General features: G+C 33.1%; 2 protein-coding genes and 1 non-coding gene across 5 annotated transcripts; 1 reads left to right on the forward strand and 2 right to left on the reverse strand.

Annotated features, from left to right (window-relative positions):
• The first annotated feature begins 7,983 nt into the window (after nt 1-7,983).
• On the forward strand, nt 7,984-10,728 carry LOC107486108 (receptor-like protein CLAVATA2). 2 transcript variants are annotated; one of them, XM_052261121.1, is made up of 2 exons: nt 7,984-8,171; nt 8,289-10,728. In XM_052261121.1, exon 2 carries the CDS (start codon nt 8,326-8,328, stop codon nt 10,531-10,533), a length of 2,208 nt encoding a protein of 735 aa, XP_052117081.1. In that variant the 5' UTR covers nt 7,984-8,171; nt 8,289-8,325; the 3' UTR covers nt 10,534-10,728. The 2 variants fall into 2 exon arrangements, with proteins under 2 accessions (XP_052117081.1, XP_020996688.1); XM_021141029.2 differs by having other exon boundaries at nt 7,985-8,171; nt 8,468-10,728.
• A 750-nt stretch (nt 10,729-11,478) lies between these two features.
• Nucleotides 11,479-16,059, reverse strand: LOC107486109 (protein TRIGALACTOSYLDIACYLGLYCEROL 3, chloroplastic). Of its 2 annotated transcripts, XM_016106661.3 has the most exons (10): nt 15,423-16,057; nt 15,091-15,219; nt 14,594-14,689; nt 14,428-14,505; nt 14,282-14,343; nt 14,107-14,182; nt 13,845-13,952; nt 12,683-12,858; nt 12,486-12,570; nt 11,479-11,764 (listed from the first exon to the last, which is right to left on the reverse strand). In XM_016106661.3, the coding sequence occupies exons 1-10, from the start codon at nt 15,642-15,644 to the stop codon at nt 11,726-11,728; spliced, it is 1,071 nt and encodes a 356-aa protein (XP_015962147.1). In that variant the 5' UTR covers nt 15,645-16,057; the 3' UTR covers nt 11,479-11,725. The 2 variants fall into 2 exon arrangements, with proteins under 2 accessions (XP_015962147.1, XP_020996689.1); XM_021141030.2 differs by lacking the exon at nt 13,845-13,952 and having other exon boundaries at nt 15,423-16,059.
• On the reverse strand, nt 13,328-13,414 carry LOC127746904 (small nucleolar RNA Z161/Z228). The gene has a single exon (XR_008008716.1). It is a non-coding gene; the product is annotated as a small nucleolar RNA Z161/Z228 (small nucleolar RNA).
• Nucleotides 16,060-16,297: the final 238 nt, after the last annotated feature.

Below are 16,297 nucleotides of genomic sequence, written 5' to 3' on the forward strand. Positions count from 1 at the left end.
TGTCCGTTTGAGTAGTGATTGATTCTTCATATTCCATTTTAAAATGATAATCATATTCTTTCATATTCCATTTTAATTCTTCGTCTATTATTTTTCAGTTGAAATAACATATTTATTATCGGAGCAACTATTGTTAGAGCAATTGTATTATTTCCTAATCAATTTAAAATGGCAATCTTGTTTTTTTTTATGGTTCTCTGTAGAGCAATTGTATTATTTATTGATCAATTTAAAATGACAATCTTATTTTTTTATGGTTCTCTAATACAATTACTGTACATCATAGAAGAAATAAAATTACATATATTTAGACAATTGCATGATTGAGATTAGATTTAAACTAGACACCTTTAACAAAATACTCTACTCTAAAATTCAAATTTTAACACTTCTTTTTTTAATGGTTGTCAGAACACTTTTGATTGATTAACTTATTTAATATATTAAAACTAGACCCTAATTGAATTGTCTGTAGTCTGAAATACTGTTTTCAATCTATTGAATTTAGTGTTATTTTTAATTATTGTATCTTTTTTAATTTTATTTGCATATAGATAATGGTATAACGATTAAGGAGATAGTTTTGTTACCAAATCAAATGACAGTTTGGTTTATAATAATAACAATTCACTAGCTCCTTAGATTAACTGATATGCAAGTGTTCATTATATTATGGATGCATTCTTAGTTGAAGGCAGAACTACTCTTTTTTCGGACTTATATTAATGTCTTGGGTTTTAGTTGATGAATTCAGTTAGTTATGGTCCCTAATTGCAATATGAGCGGCTCATATGCCAAAAACTAAAAATCATGTGAGTAACTTATTCTAATACAAATTATATCAATTGCCCATCTGTAATGTGACTAATAATTGTACAATCTTTTGCAAGATGAACGGACCGTGGTTGGATTTGAAGTTCCAAAGTCACCTAACTCTAGTTACAACAATGTATACCCAGGAAATGAAGATGAGACAAGAGATCCACATATGGTTCCTTCACATTTGTAGCACAATTTGTTAGAATACTCTGCTAGTAAAAGACAATTCAACAATTCTTCTATCACCTCAAAATGTGATATTTTGTAGAGAGTCTTTTCAAATTATACTCTTTTAATATTTTGAGATTTTGTTATTTAGAGTATTGTGTTTTGTCTCAGATATTTTAAAATTGTGTTATGTAGGATATTATGGTATCTTACAGCAGATACTACTACTGCTAATACTGTTTGTTACTAATGACAATGATTAATCACTATAAAAAATTTTTTGGTGATTTTAATTACTATGAATTACTAAATGAGTGATTATCTTTTTTTATAACTTATTTGTAAAATGTTATACCTCTTTCATGTAATCTCAATTTTAAACAACTTTCATAGGATACATTATTACCCAAAAGAACATAAAATCCTATTTCTTATTTGTCATCAACTTCTATTTCTATGAAAAAAAAACAATCAAATACATAATATTTTCTTCACATAATTGATATCAGATTTACATATATTTCATCCCATCTAATTCATAGGTTACAATCACAAATTCAAAAATAATGACAAACATAGGCAACATAATATTCCACATTCTTAAGATTATAATTTCAACTTCAACTGCACTAACATACCAGAGATATTTTTCAATGATCTTCACTAACTGGAGTTTCATTTCTCCCAATTATAGCTTCTTTTTCTTCAACATCTACCCATTTAAAAAAACTGCACCATCTCTTACTGGCAATCTACAACACAAAAATCCCAAAAAAATTGAGAGGAAGAACAATTACAAACCAAGAAGAATTTGAAAAATAAAACACAGAATCAAGTTGCAACACTTCAACCAACTTACATTATAGTTAGGGCATCCATAAAATAGTCTCTCTGAATTAGAATCCATCCTAGACTATCGAAGAACAAGTCGCAACCCACAACCGCACCAATACGGAACCTTCCCACCTCTGTCTGTGCATTCTTCACCCAGCCACCATGCGAACGAACTCTACTAGAACTACTTGAGCCTTGGCTACTGCTCCCCAACATCTTTTTCAACTCTTGAAGAGACTACTATGATTTAAGAGAATTGGAGCTACTAGGTTTTATGTTCAAATTGTGAGGGATTAAATTGATGCCATGAAAAATTTGGTCACGTCATCTAACCGTTAAAGTGTTAGGTATCAGTTAAATATGTCAGGTAAGCTTTTTTGTGATAAAAAATAATGGAAGGACCAAATTGAAGTACGAGTCAAAATTTCACGATATAATTAAAGTCCATTAAAAATTTAGGACTAAATTGAGTTAAAAGTCAAATTTTAGGGATCATTTTGAGTATTAACTTGTCTATCATAGCATTTAGTTATGTTGTAATTTATATTAAGGATCTATTCAATTTTTACCATCAGAACCAATTTGCTTGAAAAAATATTTATGCTTAGTATAAAGCTAGTAAGTTACAATATAGCCAAAACGTTTTAATGCTATTAAATACAACGTAAAAAAAATTTGATGAAAGAATCAATTTTAACTTAGGGTAAATGCAAGTTAAAAATATCTTCTTCTCTTCTTGTTTGGATAAATTGGATAATTCTTAATTTTAAGCATTACAATACTACAATTCATTTATACTATGCATTCACACACACAATATTTAAAAATTTCATTCATCACTATTTGGCACTAATCAGGATTTGAATTCGTATACTGTGAGAGAAAGGTTCAGAATTGTTATTAGAAGTTAATACATGGAATGAAGCGTGAAATTAGAGCTGGCAATGAGTAGAGTAGGGTAGGGTTTGGAGCCAACCCTAACTCTATTCACGGGTTGAGATTTTTATATAAATTCAACTCTATTTTACCTGTGGGTTGAGAATATCCCAACTCTAACCCTACCCATTCTTAATCCGCAAGTATCCGACCCTACCACGGATTATAAAAAGATGCAACATTATTATATAACTTGATGATAATTTAAAATAAAACTGACTTTTATGTAAAAAAGAAACATTAAATTATCAATTAATGATTTTCTTTTAGTGGCTAAGGATCTTTTGCATTTAGTGAGAGGTCTTTGGTTTAACATTCACTTGAAATATATTTTTATATAAGTATATAACATATTAGGATCTTTTGCATTTAGTGAGAGGTCTTTGGTTTAACATTCACTTGAAATATATTTTTATATAAGTATATAACATATACAACATATACATATATAGGATGCGGGTTAGTCGGGTAGGGTTGAAGCTCAACCCGCACCCAACCCAACCCGCATGAGAACTCTACATGTACTCTACCCTACTCGCTGCGAATCGCATTGGTAACCTACCCGACCGGGTGGGGTTGGATTGGGTACCCACAGGTAGAGTGCATGTTGTCACCCCTACGTGAAATGTGTGTCACAACACCACACAAAGTGTTATGTTTAATTATCTACACATTGAAATTATTGACAATATCCTACAAATAATAGTGGCTTCAAGGAAAAAACTAAACAAATATGTGTGTGTGTTTTTTTTTTTTCATTTGCAATCTAATTGGGTTAAGAGTTAAGATGAAGGGTATACAATACAAAACTCTCATGATGCTAGGGTTGGGATAAATAGAGGGTGTAAATTATATATATAAAAGAAAAAAGTTACCTACTATCAAAATTGGATAACGATGACTCTTCTTCAGATACCACAAAATACATTTAAGAAACCTACTGAGAATATGTTTTGTTCCTTCCAACTCTATTTCTGTCTAAACTTCACTTCTGAATTTTTCACACCATTTATGCAACTGAGAAGTAATACTTTTCTTAGCACTATTTTTTTCCTCCACCTATATAGACATACATTAGACAACAATACATATCGAATAAATGGTCAAATTAGTCTCTAAAAGATCACTCATTCTTCAAATTAAATTTCAAAAGATTTTTTTAATCAAATTCGTCTCTTAAAAAATTTAAATTAGTGATGTTAGTCTTTCCGTCACTTCCATTGCTAACAGTGTCAGAATTTGTTAATGTGGTACATTCAGTAACATCATAACCACACCTAGTAAGGGTAATGCTACATGTACACCAAAATCAGCCACCAGTATAAAATACATGTTGAAATATAAATACACATTGAAAATAAATTATACCACACATGTATTTATATACAAATACATTGGTGGCTGATTTTAGTGGCTGATTTTGGTATACAGATAGCATTTTTGCCTAGGTAGTGCTAATTGACCATTAACATGATTAGTTTATCAAATTAGATCAAATAAATTTCAAATTGAAGGATTATAAATATAGTAAATTAAATTAAAAATGACTTTTAATAAACACAAGTAACAATAAGTGTATTTGGTAAAATAACTTTTAAAATTTAAAAATACTATAATAGACATTAATGTAAGAACTAAATTTGGATATTAATTAATGTATAAGATTCTATTAGACTTTTTTTAATTTTGATAAACACAAGTCAACTTTAAAAAAACTCTCTTTTAGACTTTCAAGAGCACTGTTGACTTTTAAAAATTGTTAGTAGAAGCATATGAATTTTTTAATTTGCTAAAAGCACTTCTTCGAAAGATTATACTAAATTAAGCCTAAGGGCTTGTTTGGGTGAGCTTTTAAGAAAAGATCTTTTTTCGAGTTATTTTTTTTTAAAAGATCTTATAGAAAAGTAAAAGTAATTTTATGTTTAGATATCTCATGTAAAAAGGTCTTTTTATCTATCAATTATGTTTGGGTATAACAATATATAAAAAAGATGTAAATTACAGCTTCTCAAAAAAGATCTTTTTTTATTTTACTAGTGCTTTTACTTTTACTACTAGAAATTTGTCAACTATGATATCATCTCGTCGACATCTTCAGCTGGACCAACAATATGATAAGTGCCCTCGAATTCCTCTTCACTTTCAGTGTTATAAACTGTCCAGTCGATCTTAGGTTTGGGTAAATCAACCTGAACTAATTCTCGAACTCAACATATAACTCGATAACTGACACTTGTGACCGTATTTGCTGGTAGATCGTAAACATCACTTGCATACTTGAATTGTCAACCACATTCATTATTTGAAATTGAACAAAACCACCAAATACTAACACAGGCTGTCTATAGAGAATATTTGTGACTCTCTTTAATATTTGATTATCAACGCATTGACAAAGTATACTCTTAAATTCCTCATATTTGTGACTCTCTTTAATATTTGGCCATTATAATATATTTTCAAACTAACACTTCTCTCCATTTTTATTCTTTTACTTTCTCAACGAAATAAAATACATTCACACTCAACAAATCCGTTCTTCCTTTTATAATACTCGAGGTATATTTTTTTAATCTGGAAAATACAGTACGTCCCCTGTATAATGTCAATCCGCTCCTTGCATACTGGCAATACACTATTCTTGTATTGTCAATACGCCCCTTTGTATTTTTTTTTTAAATACAATCAGTATCTCTTGTATTGTATTTTTTTTGTTTAAAAAAAACGGCTAAAGCAATATGCCCTGCAGATTGTTAGCCCCAAAAATATGCAAACACCCCCACATTCAATAATGAAGCATTACACCAAACCCAAACCAATATTCAAAAAAATGAGCCTCCATATCTTAGCATAAATAGTGTTTTATGATGGCTCCAAGCGGCCAAGCCTCCAATTATTTGTTGTGCACTCTCAACTTTTGAAATATTTGATAAAATTGATAAAACAAACGACCCAAGTTGCTTCTCTGTATAGCATATCCATCATGAAAACATATGTTGACATCACTGCAATCACTTAGCATTTCTCCTCCTACTTGAATCCTCAATAAAACTTATTCTAAATATTTCAAAAGTAAATTTTAAAACTTATTCTAAATATTTCAAAAGTAAATTTTTCAGTTCTCCCTTCCAAATGAAGGATATGCCTTAGGTGAAAAAAATATATTTAGATTCTTGATAGTCTAGATAAAAAAAATTATAAAATAGAATAGTAAATTACATAAATTTTCTCGTCTTCTTCTTCTTCTCACATTTTCTTCCAGCAACCACCATTACTATTATCATACTTACCACTGCACCACTAACATATATTAGAACCGATTATTATTTTCTCAGACAGAAATTCCGGCAGACTCCATCAGTGACGGCTCCTGCTCTCCTTCCTCGTTGTGGTTCTTCCTCCCCCACTGAATAGCATCGATGGCGACGGATCTCTCTCCCTCTCGCTCATTCTTGACTTGGCGGTGACACTGAAAGTGACGAACAGCGACGGTCTAGCGACTCCACAGACGGCGATGGCAAGACGCGGATGAACAACAACAAGGACGGTGCACGCAGAGACAACCTGCGAAGATGACGACGACGGCGGCTCCTCGTGGTGGTCGCGCTCCTCCTTTCAACGACGTCAGCGGCGATAGCGAGGAGGTGGCGGAGAAAAAATGAAAGGAAAAGGAGACAAAAGACAAAAATAAATTTTTGAAATAGAGTTATTTGTAAAAATATTTAAATATAAATATAATTATTATATTATTAATAAAAGTTTTAAATCTTAGCCATTGATTCAAAAATTCAATGACCATTATTTATAAAAAATCTTAAATCTTAGATTATAAAGGACGAGAATATACTTTCTCTATTAAAGAAAGCTCCCCAAATGAAATACCACAAGCCACCAGCAACCGAAGAAAGAAGCCATCTTTTGTGATCAAGACATAGCCAATTCACAGAATTAAATAACTTGCAACATCCAATATTTCTTCAACACTTCTCCAAAAAATATTAAATACAAGTCAAGTACTTCCATTTATTTGTTAAAAAGTTGTTGGGTTATGTAAATTTTTATAAGTAGATGTAATGTTGTACTAGAGACACAATCATGTATCAATTATCAAGTTTTATCAATCATCCAAATGTATGTGCTTGAGAAACAATCTTCGAGTGCATTTGGTTGAGTTTAGGAAAAGGAGTTTATTTTTTTATATGATAATAGTTTTCAGTAAGAGTCTATTTTACAGAAGGTACATTGTTTAGCTTATATGAAAAGCTCTCAAACTTTTAGTCTTTTCACAAATATTTATATAATTCTTAGAAGTCTCTATTGATCTCTTTTAATTAGATCAAACAATCAGGCCTTAAATGTAGCAGTTACCAAAACTAATGAAGAGTTGAATTTATATACCTGGGCATGCAGAAGTAATCATAGGCAGGCTTTACTTACTCTTCTCAATATCAAACAGTTGACTCTCTCTGTTTGTACCTTGACATGAATCCCATATAAAATTCAATAAGGGTTAAGTCTCTACTTCTCATTATGTAAGCCTGCATATTGGCCTTATTAATCATCCAACAAACATAGGAGAATATGTTATCTTTTATGATAAAAAATAACCACACCTATGACCTATTGACATTAGTATCTTGGATTGTCATAAAACTTACCATTCTAAAAGATCACATCTTAAAAAAAAATTAAAAAATAAAATTAAAAGAATCTATTTTCGTAAATAATAAATTTATTAGTATTATTTAATTTATGTAACAAATTTTACCTAATAAAATAAGACTTTGTTATGGTTGTATAATATTATTAGATTTTATCAAGATAATTTTATAATTATATATATATATATATTACTATTTTCAATATTTTTGTAAGAATTTTAGGAGTTTAATTCTGATTGAAATATTTTACAAAAATATTTAATTAAATTGACTATTTATGTCATGTAATTAATATAAAAATTCATTTTTGTACTATACATAATTAAATGTATGTAAAAAAAAACCTTTTGTTGTAAATCACTTTTTAGTTTTTACAACTAGAGTACACTAAAATTAAATTTAATTTTGAATTAGGACCTGAGTCAATGCTAGCTAAAATTTAAATTTAACTCTTAAATTGCTGTCTAAAATAAAATAATAAAAAAAAACAGTGAAGAGGAATATAGCGGGAGCAGTGGCAGTAACACTCAGAACAGGAACATATGCCACATCTGCAACTGCAAGTGAATGGGGAAAATATAAAAAAGAAAAGGGTAATGCTGATGCAGATGAAGGAAGCACGGCAAGAAAAAAAAGCCACTTTATTTTTCTTTCTTTGATCTAATCTAATCTAAACCCTCCCTTTGCTGTGGAATTAGGCACCACCACTTTTCCTCATTGCAGCACCACCCAACACAACACACAAACACCAATGTAAGTTTCTTCCTTCTTTTTCAATCTTCTCTCTTTCTCTCTACTTTTCTGTTTTTTCATTCTATTCTTCAAGTTGTTGCCTTCAAGTTCATGTTTTTACACCTTGTTTCTGTTTAGAACTCTTGTTTCCATTCCTAAAGATTGCAACTTTACAATGGGACACACATGGGGTTATGCTATTTCCTCCTTTTTTTCCTTCACATCCCACCATTGTTTTTTGCATCCACTCACACTCTTGTGTATGATTTTTCTTCTGTGTTCAACCACTTGTCACTCAATTGATATTCACCCACAAGACAAAGTTTCACTTTTGTGCTTCAAGTCATGGATTCAAGACCCTGACCAGGTTTTGTCCAGTTGGGGTAGCTCCAACAATAACTGCACTAATTGGAATGGAATCACCTGTGACAACACTGGCCATGTTCTTTTGGTTAACCTCACAAGTATGAACTTGTCAGGCCAAATCCACCCGAGTTTTTGTAACCTTTCATACCTTGAAAAGGTGGATTTTTCACACAATAACTTCACATGCCCTCTACCTGTATGTTTTGGGAACTTGCTTGGTCTTCGAACCGTTGATCTCAGTCACAACCGGTTCCATGGTGGGGTGCCAGATTCCTTCGTGAGGCTTAAGCAACTTACTGAGCTTGTTCTGAGTGGGAACCCTGATTTGGGAGGGCCAATTCCTGGTTGGATTGGTAATTTCTCTGCTTATTTGGAGAGATTGCAGCTTGGTTTCTGCTCATTCAATGGGATGATACCTGATAGCTTGGTTTACTTGAAGTCCCTTAATTATTTGGACCTTGAGAATAATTTGCTCTCTGGAAATCTGGTTGATTTTCACCAGCCACTGGTTTTGCTTAATCTGGCTTCGAATCGGTTTTCGGGTACTTTGCCTTGCTTTTCGGCTGCGATTAAGTCTCTAACTGTATTGAATCTGTCAAACAATTCAATTGTGGGAGGAATACCTGCCTGTATTGCATCACTTGAAGTTTTGAGTCATCTGAACCTATCAGGGAACCACTTAAAGTATAGAATATCTCCAAGACTAGTGTTCTCGGAGAAGCTCCTGGTTTTGGACTTGAGTAATAATGGTCTGAGTGGTCCTATTCCAGGTAAAATTGCGGAGACGACAGAAAAACAGGGCCTGGTTCTTCTTGACCTTTCACACAATCAATTCTCTGGTGAAATTCCTTTGAAAATTACAGAATTGAAAAGCTTGCAGGCTTTGTTCTTATCTCACAACCTTCTGTCCGGAGAAATTCCTGCTAGGATTGGAAATTTGACTTACCTTGAAGTCATTGATCTCTCACACAACTCACTATCTGGCACTATTCCGCTTAATATTGTTGGGTGCTTCCAGCTGCTTGCCCTCATACTTAATAATAACAATCTTTCTGGCGTGATTCAACCGGAGTTTGATGCACTGGATAGCTTGAAGATACTGGACATAAGCAATAACAGGTTCTCAGGGGACATTCCACTCACTTTGGCTGGATGTAAATCTTTGGAGATTGTTGATTTTAGTTCTAATGATCTTTCTGGATCCTTGAATGATGCAATAACCAAATGGACAAACCTCAGGTATCTGTCTCTAGCTCAGAACAAATTCAGTGGAACTTTGCCTAGTTGGTTGTTCACATTTCAAGCAATAGAAATGATGGATTTCTCACACAACAAGTTCTCTGGCTTCATACCTGATGTTAATGTTAAGGGTAGTTCATTGTTTAACAGCAGAGACTTAACTGTTAAAGAGCCAACGGGTGCAACAAGAAATGTTCAGCTGAGAGTATCCGTTATTGTTTCCGATAACAATCAATCCAGTTTCACTTATAATCTTTCCTCAATGGTTGGAATCGATCTATCAAACAACTTGCTACATGGGGAGATTCCAAGGGGCTTATTTGGCCTAGCTGGCCTACAATATCTAAATTTATCATCCAACTTTCTTGATGGGCAGCTTCCGGGTTTGCAGAAAATGCAGAGCTTGAAAGCATTAGATCTGTCTCATAATTCGTTGTCGGGGCATATCCCAGGAAACATTTCTAGCCTTCAAGGTCTGGACACCTTGAATCTGTCTTACAACTGTTTCTCAGGATCTGTTCCCCAGAAGCAAGGGTATGGGAGATTTCCCGGAGCATTTGCTGGAAATCCAGACTTATGCTTGGAATCTTCTGGTGGCGGATGTGAGGATGGAAGGGTTTCATCAGAGCAAGGCAGTTTTTTTGGGGAAGATAGAATGGATGGACCGATTTCTGTTGGAATTTTCTTTATTAGCGCCTTTATTAGTTTCGATGTTGGTGTTGTCGTTTTGTTTTGTTCTACTAGAGCAAGAAACTACATTCTCCGGACAAAAGTTTGATTTAGTGCTTGTGAGAGTGATAAACGTTAACCTGTAAATTCCATTTTTGTAATGTGGTAACTGTCTTGTTACAAGAGATGAAACACATCCTGTGATATCTGCTAATCATTTACTGAACTACTGTCCAGAAATGACAGGACTTTGGTCATGATGTGAATCACAAAAGGTATAAACAACTCTTATGCCTTTGCCTCATTGATCTTTTTTAGTAAAGGAGTGAAGATAGAATAGTCCTGCATTATTCAGCTGGAAAAGAATGTATGTATATCGTGAAAGTTTGATAGGTGAAGTGATCTTAGATCATTGAATGGTTCTTTTTTAGCTGAAACTGGTTATTTTAGGATTAATTAACATCTCCACTCAGATATAATGTTATGTATAATTGAAGTAGGGTCAGCATGATAAAATGCTTGTTTGTCTAGTGCAGCAATGATGAAAATATGACTGTAGGCATGAAATTGCAGTTTTACTAGTTGGAGAACTAAAAACCTGCCTTGATTATGGTATTGCTTACACTAAACTGCAAATTGGCGCAGTTAGAAGCGGTAAGTTTAGACAAAATTCAATTGTGTGTTCTCCAGGCTTAAATAGCAAGTAAGGTACCAATCTTTTTATCAACCCGATCCAAAAGATGATGAATAAGAGAGAAAGAAAAAACAAGAGTAATATCTACTATTAATCTGATCGAGGATCAGGGATTGTGATTGACCAAACAAAAAACGAACTAATATATAAAGCAATAATTCAAATTGCTCATTGAGTTGCTTGCCGCCTTGTTCAGAGGGAATATAAAATCATGAAGCAGATTTATTTTGACTACAATAATGAATAGTTTACAATCAAGTGGTAACACATCAAAAATTAAATATAGAACTATGTAATAATACATTGAATTCTACCAGTCCTCTTGTTCTAAAATCTACTAAATATTACTACCATTAGCAAGTTTAATATGATTTCAATAGCCAGCAACAATTTATGCTGTTCTTCCTAGCTTCCAATCCAAGTTTTAAAATTGAGGTTAGATTGGAAATTACTACCAAAACCCTGACAAACCCCGCACAATTCTTTTACTGCTCTCACATAAGTTGTCAGTTGAAAGCTATATCCATTTTCCATTCTTATCTGCACAATCAGGGGTAGCCAAGATCAGCCATAAACCCATTTCAGCTACTCTACCATCATTAATGTTCTAGTATTTGATAGGACCCTCCAGGCTCCCAGATGCAAACTGCAATAACAGAAAAAGATAAAAAAGGGGGTTGAAAACAAAGTCTAAGTTATTCACATTATAAAATTTAAGCTTGCCTGCAATATGCAGTCCTGTGATAAACTCAAAAAGGCCAAATAAATAAATAAAAGGGACTTAATTTAGTCAAATCGTCCGAGATCTAAGCCACCTCAATGGTCTTATCAAACTTCGATTTCTCTTGATATAATGTAATCCTTTGAGGCTCCTTCAGCCTAGTGTATATACATGTTTCTGTTTCTAATCCTATTATTCTTATGTTTTTCTGGTTCTTGTCCAAGACTGTGATCTGCTTTCAGCTTCCCTTAAACTCGGACAAAGGCAAGAGATGCCTAGTCAACATGTATTGTTTCCATACTAATTACTAAACATGTACCATAACTGAATGAACTATTGCAAATTAGTTTGTTTGAATGATCAGAAAATATTTTTTTGATTTCCATTTCAGATTGTGCCCATGCTTTTTATTAATGTGGAAACATATAGCATATAAACTTAAGACCCACAAAAATCAGGACTTCGATAGATAATCACAAAAGTAAAGAAGGGTCTCCAGAAAAGTGATTGTATAATGATACGAATCTGATCAAGAAAATTTCACGAAAGAAACGTACTTTGACATAATAAACTATGGTACAATTCCCTACATATTTATAGCCCCTAGACTCCGAATTCTTAAACAACTCAATTTGTGTTCACTTACCTGTTGAACAATTGGATTTGTTGATGTTGTAAATTCATGAGTCATTCCTTCCCAAACAATCTTTCCCTTGTGTAGAAACACCAACCTAAATTATGCAGTAGCTTCTCAGATATGTGTTTGTCAATCCCAGCAAAATTACGTGACTTGAGGGAATGGGAAGAAGACTAGACATGCAGCATTATGAAAAAAATGCTTACCTGTCAATGGCTCTTTTAATGGTACTATGTTGGTGAGTGACGACCACATATGATGCAATGTTCCCGGGTTTCCCACGTGCATCTTGTCCTTTTATGTGCACTGAACGAATTAGATCCTCAACAACAGTTGATGCAATGGGATCTAGTCCAGCAGTTGGTTCATCATATAAGAGAACCTTTACAGAAGCACAAAACACCGTTTATAAACAGAAGAAAATAAGGTTTGGAGGAAAAATTAAGTGGTGTAGAAGAAAGTGATGCGTTAGCTTAAAATCACATTCTCTCTTTGATAGAAAATACATAACAAGTAATTCTGGATCAGATAAGAACTCAATAAGTATAACCGGAGTCAAAAAAGATTATTGTCACACTACATAGCTGAAAATCATCTAGTTTTAGCAACGTAAAGTAACTAGAAGACGAGAAGAGGATCAGTATAGAACAGAAACTCTTCAAAACAATATCTCTATCGCTTTAAGTGAGTCAATACCAGAAATCCTAGGTAAAGCCATTAACAGAGAAACGGCTACAATGTGTTTGTACAGACAAAAAAATGCAACAGGAACCCAGCTTATCTTTGCTATAGATTTCACATTGTCTACCCTAGAGTGGAACAGAGATAACTTTTTTACAAGATTGCAATCAAACCATCAGAATTATTGGATTATTGCATCAGAGAAAACCTCAGATGACCATCGTGAGAATTTACTATCCAAATTCATCATATGGTTTATAACGAATCCAAGAATAAAAAAAATCAAGAAAGAAAGAAAAACCAAAAGATGGATTGACAATGAAGTCATCACATAGCCCCACTATTCCAAATTCCATTGGAGGTCCAATCAAGAGAACATTACAAGGAAATAACTTTTTCACTCCAAATTGAAGCCAGAGTCACTGACCTACTGGATTACATATGGTTTCATACATGCTGATATCAAAGACAATTTTAGTAAATCCAAAATGCAACGGATGTCGTTTTATGGTTCTTGAATTTCTAGGTGAACCCATATCTAAAGAAAATCGGTCAATCATACCTAGTAGTAGACATTTCAAATATTAATTAAGAACTTGGAAATACCAGCAAATATTTGCAAATCTGGGCAAAGATGGGGGACTTAAGAGAGAAAAGGGAAGTTGTATTCTAAAAGCTATATTGTACCTCAGGCTCAATTGAATCCTTTGAATTGTCATAAATAATAGATCGAGCTAAAGCAACTCGTTTTTTCATTCCACCTGATAACTCAGAAGGCAACCGATTCTCAACTCCCTAAAAAAGTAAGAAAAGAGAAAGTGATCATGCATTCTAGCCGCATGTATATGGAAAAAACTTTCTTAACACCAAAAAGAAAAGGTATACTTTGCTAATCTTAACCGCATTGGTAATGCCTAAAATTAACAGTAACCATGTTTATGATGAATACCTTCAATCCAACAGCAGCCAAGGTTTCCTTGACAACCTCTGATATCTGGTCTTCAGGCATGCTTGAGTGTTCATACCTGAAAAACAAACACATCAGAAACAAACAAGACAAATCCATCATTTAGACAAGATTAAATGGAATCAATATTTCAAAGGCAATGAAGGTTGCATCTTACAAGAGAAAACCAACATTTTCACGGACAGTCAAAGAATCAAAAAGTGCTGCACTTTGGAACACCTGTAAACCAATAAATAAATTCCATTACAAAGGGAAATTAATAGAACTTAAAATGAGCAGGTTGCTGATCACTCAAAAACTTACTAATCCAATGCGAAGACCATGTAGCTCATCATCGCTTACCAGACCAACTCTCTTTCTACCTCGAATATAAACCTCACCCTGTTTGTTTAACAACAATAAGATTCAACAAGTAGAACTCAGGCATTTCAAATTGACATCAAGATCAACATCACAATCAACTACTTACCTTATCTGGAATAAGTAATCCTGCAATAATCTTTAAAACTGTGGATTTTCCAGTCCCAGAAGGACCGATTATTCCAACTGCTTCCCCATGTCTAATCTATTTGTAATGTAAAGGGGAAAAAACATAAAATAAAATTAGTGAGCTCCAAATCAATTGAATCCTCCAATTCTAGAATAGCTAACTTTCCTTGAGAGATGTGGAGGAATAGCTAATTTTCATAAGAAAGGCATTGATCCAAATTAAGTTATAAAAGAAACTTTGCTTTCACAGATAACCAAGAAGAAACTCTAATCCGAGTAACCAACTAATCCCACTTTCCAAAGCTTGGCAATAGCTGTCATAAAAAATATGCCTTGAAATACTCTAAAACTCATTCATTATTTCATTTCATTTTCATAAAAAACATCACAAAAACAAGCAGAACAACAAAGTAAGAGATCAAAACGAAAAAAATATGCAAAAGGATCATATTTACGCAAGTATAAACAATGAATCACCTTGAAGCTAACACCATTGAGGATTTTCTTTTCCCCAAATGACTTGTAGACGTCTCTACACTCAATAAGAACATCAGAGTCACCATCTTGTTCCCGAAGTGTGCTCAATTGCTCCGATTTCGATGAACCCTAGACACCATCAACAACAACCACCACGTTGACGTCAACAACTCCCACGTGAAATATTTTACAAAGATCAAAACTTTTTAGCTACTTGTCAACCACAATCCCCAGAATCTAACACACAACTCAAACACAAAGGAAAAATTGAAAGAAGAAAAAAACAAAATTGGAAAATCGCAATGATAAGAAGAATGATGAATAATAATTACATTGAATCTGAGGGCGGAAGAGTCTTCGCTCTTGAAGTTCGTTGGAGGAGCGACGCAAGCACAAACAACCTTTCTATGATCTTTATTATTTGCGTGGAAAGAATTGAACTTGGTTGAAGCCGCGAATCTCGAATACAACGAAGAAGAAGAAGAAGAAGAAGAACGAGACGCAGCGTTTTGGGTGGTTAGAGAAAAGAAGGGGTTTGTTGACAAAGAAACCATTGCTTAACGAGAACCAAATGAATGAGTCAAAGAAAGAGACTTTGATCGATTTTGTAACAATAGAAGAAGAAAGAGAAGAGGAAGAGTTGGAATTATGAGGTGGAAACCATAATAATAGAATTAAACTAAAAATAAAAAATAATAAGCATGTGAATCATATGGTTGGTGGTTTTGAAAGTTGAAAAAGCGTAAGTGTGTATGTAATGATGATGGGAAAATGGTCGGTGATGGTGAAGGAAGAGGAATGAATCTGTGTAGTATTATGGTGGCGGAGTGTGGAAGATGAAAGAGGGAAGCACAATCAAGAAATCAAAGGATATACCAAAACCCAGGGACTCGTTAACCTCGCCTCTCTCTTTCAAGATTGTGACTCTGCAATTCAGGTTCAATTTCTTATGAACTAAAGATGCCATGGTTGTGTGTTATTTTGGGATTTTTACGTATCTCTTAATCCAACAGACAGGACTAATCTGTTACGATATTAGATTTTATTTGAGAATTTATTATTAGTTAATGAATTGTTAGGTATATAAAGTAAAAATTGAATTTTTAATATTTATTTAAATATTTTTATTTTTTGTCATTTTTTTAAATTAGAAGGTTTCAATAAAAAAAATTCATTTTAATTTTTAATATTTAATTTCGTAAAATTA

The sequence above is a fragment of the Arachis duranensis genome, chromosome 4 (genome assembly GCF_000817695.3).
Source record: "Arachis duranensis cultivar V14167 chromosome 4, aradu.V14167.gnm2.J7QH, whole genome shotgun sequence".
In the NCBI taxonomy this organism is placed as follows: Eukaryota; Viridiplantae; Streptophyta; class Magnoliopsida; order Fabales; family Fabaceae; genus Arachis; species Arachis duranensis.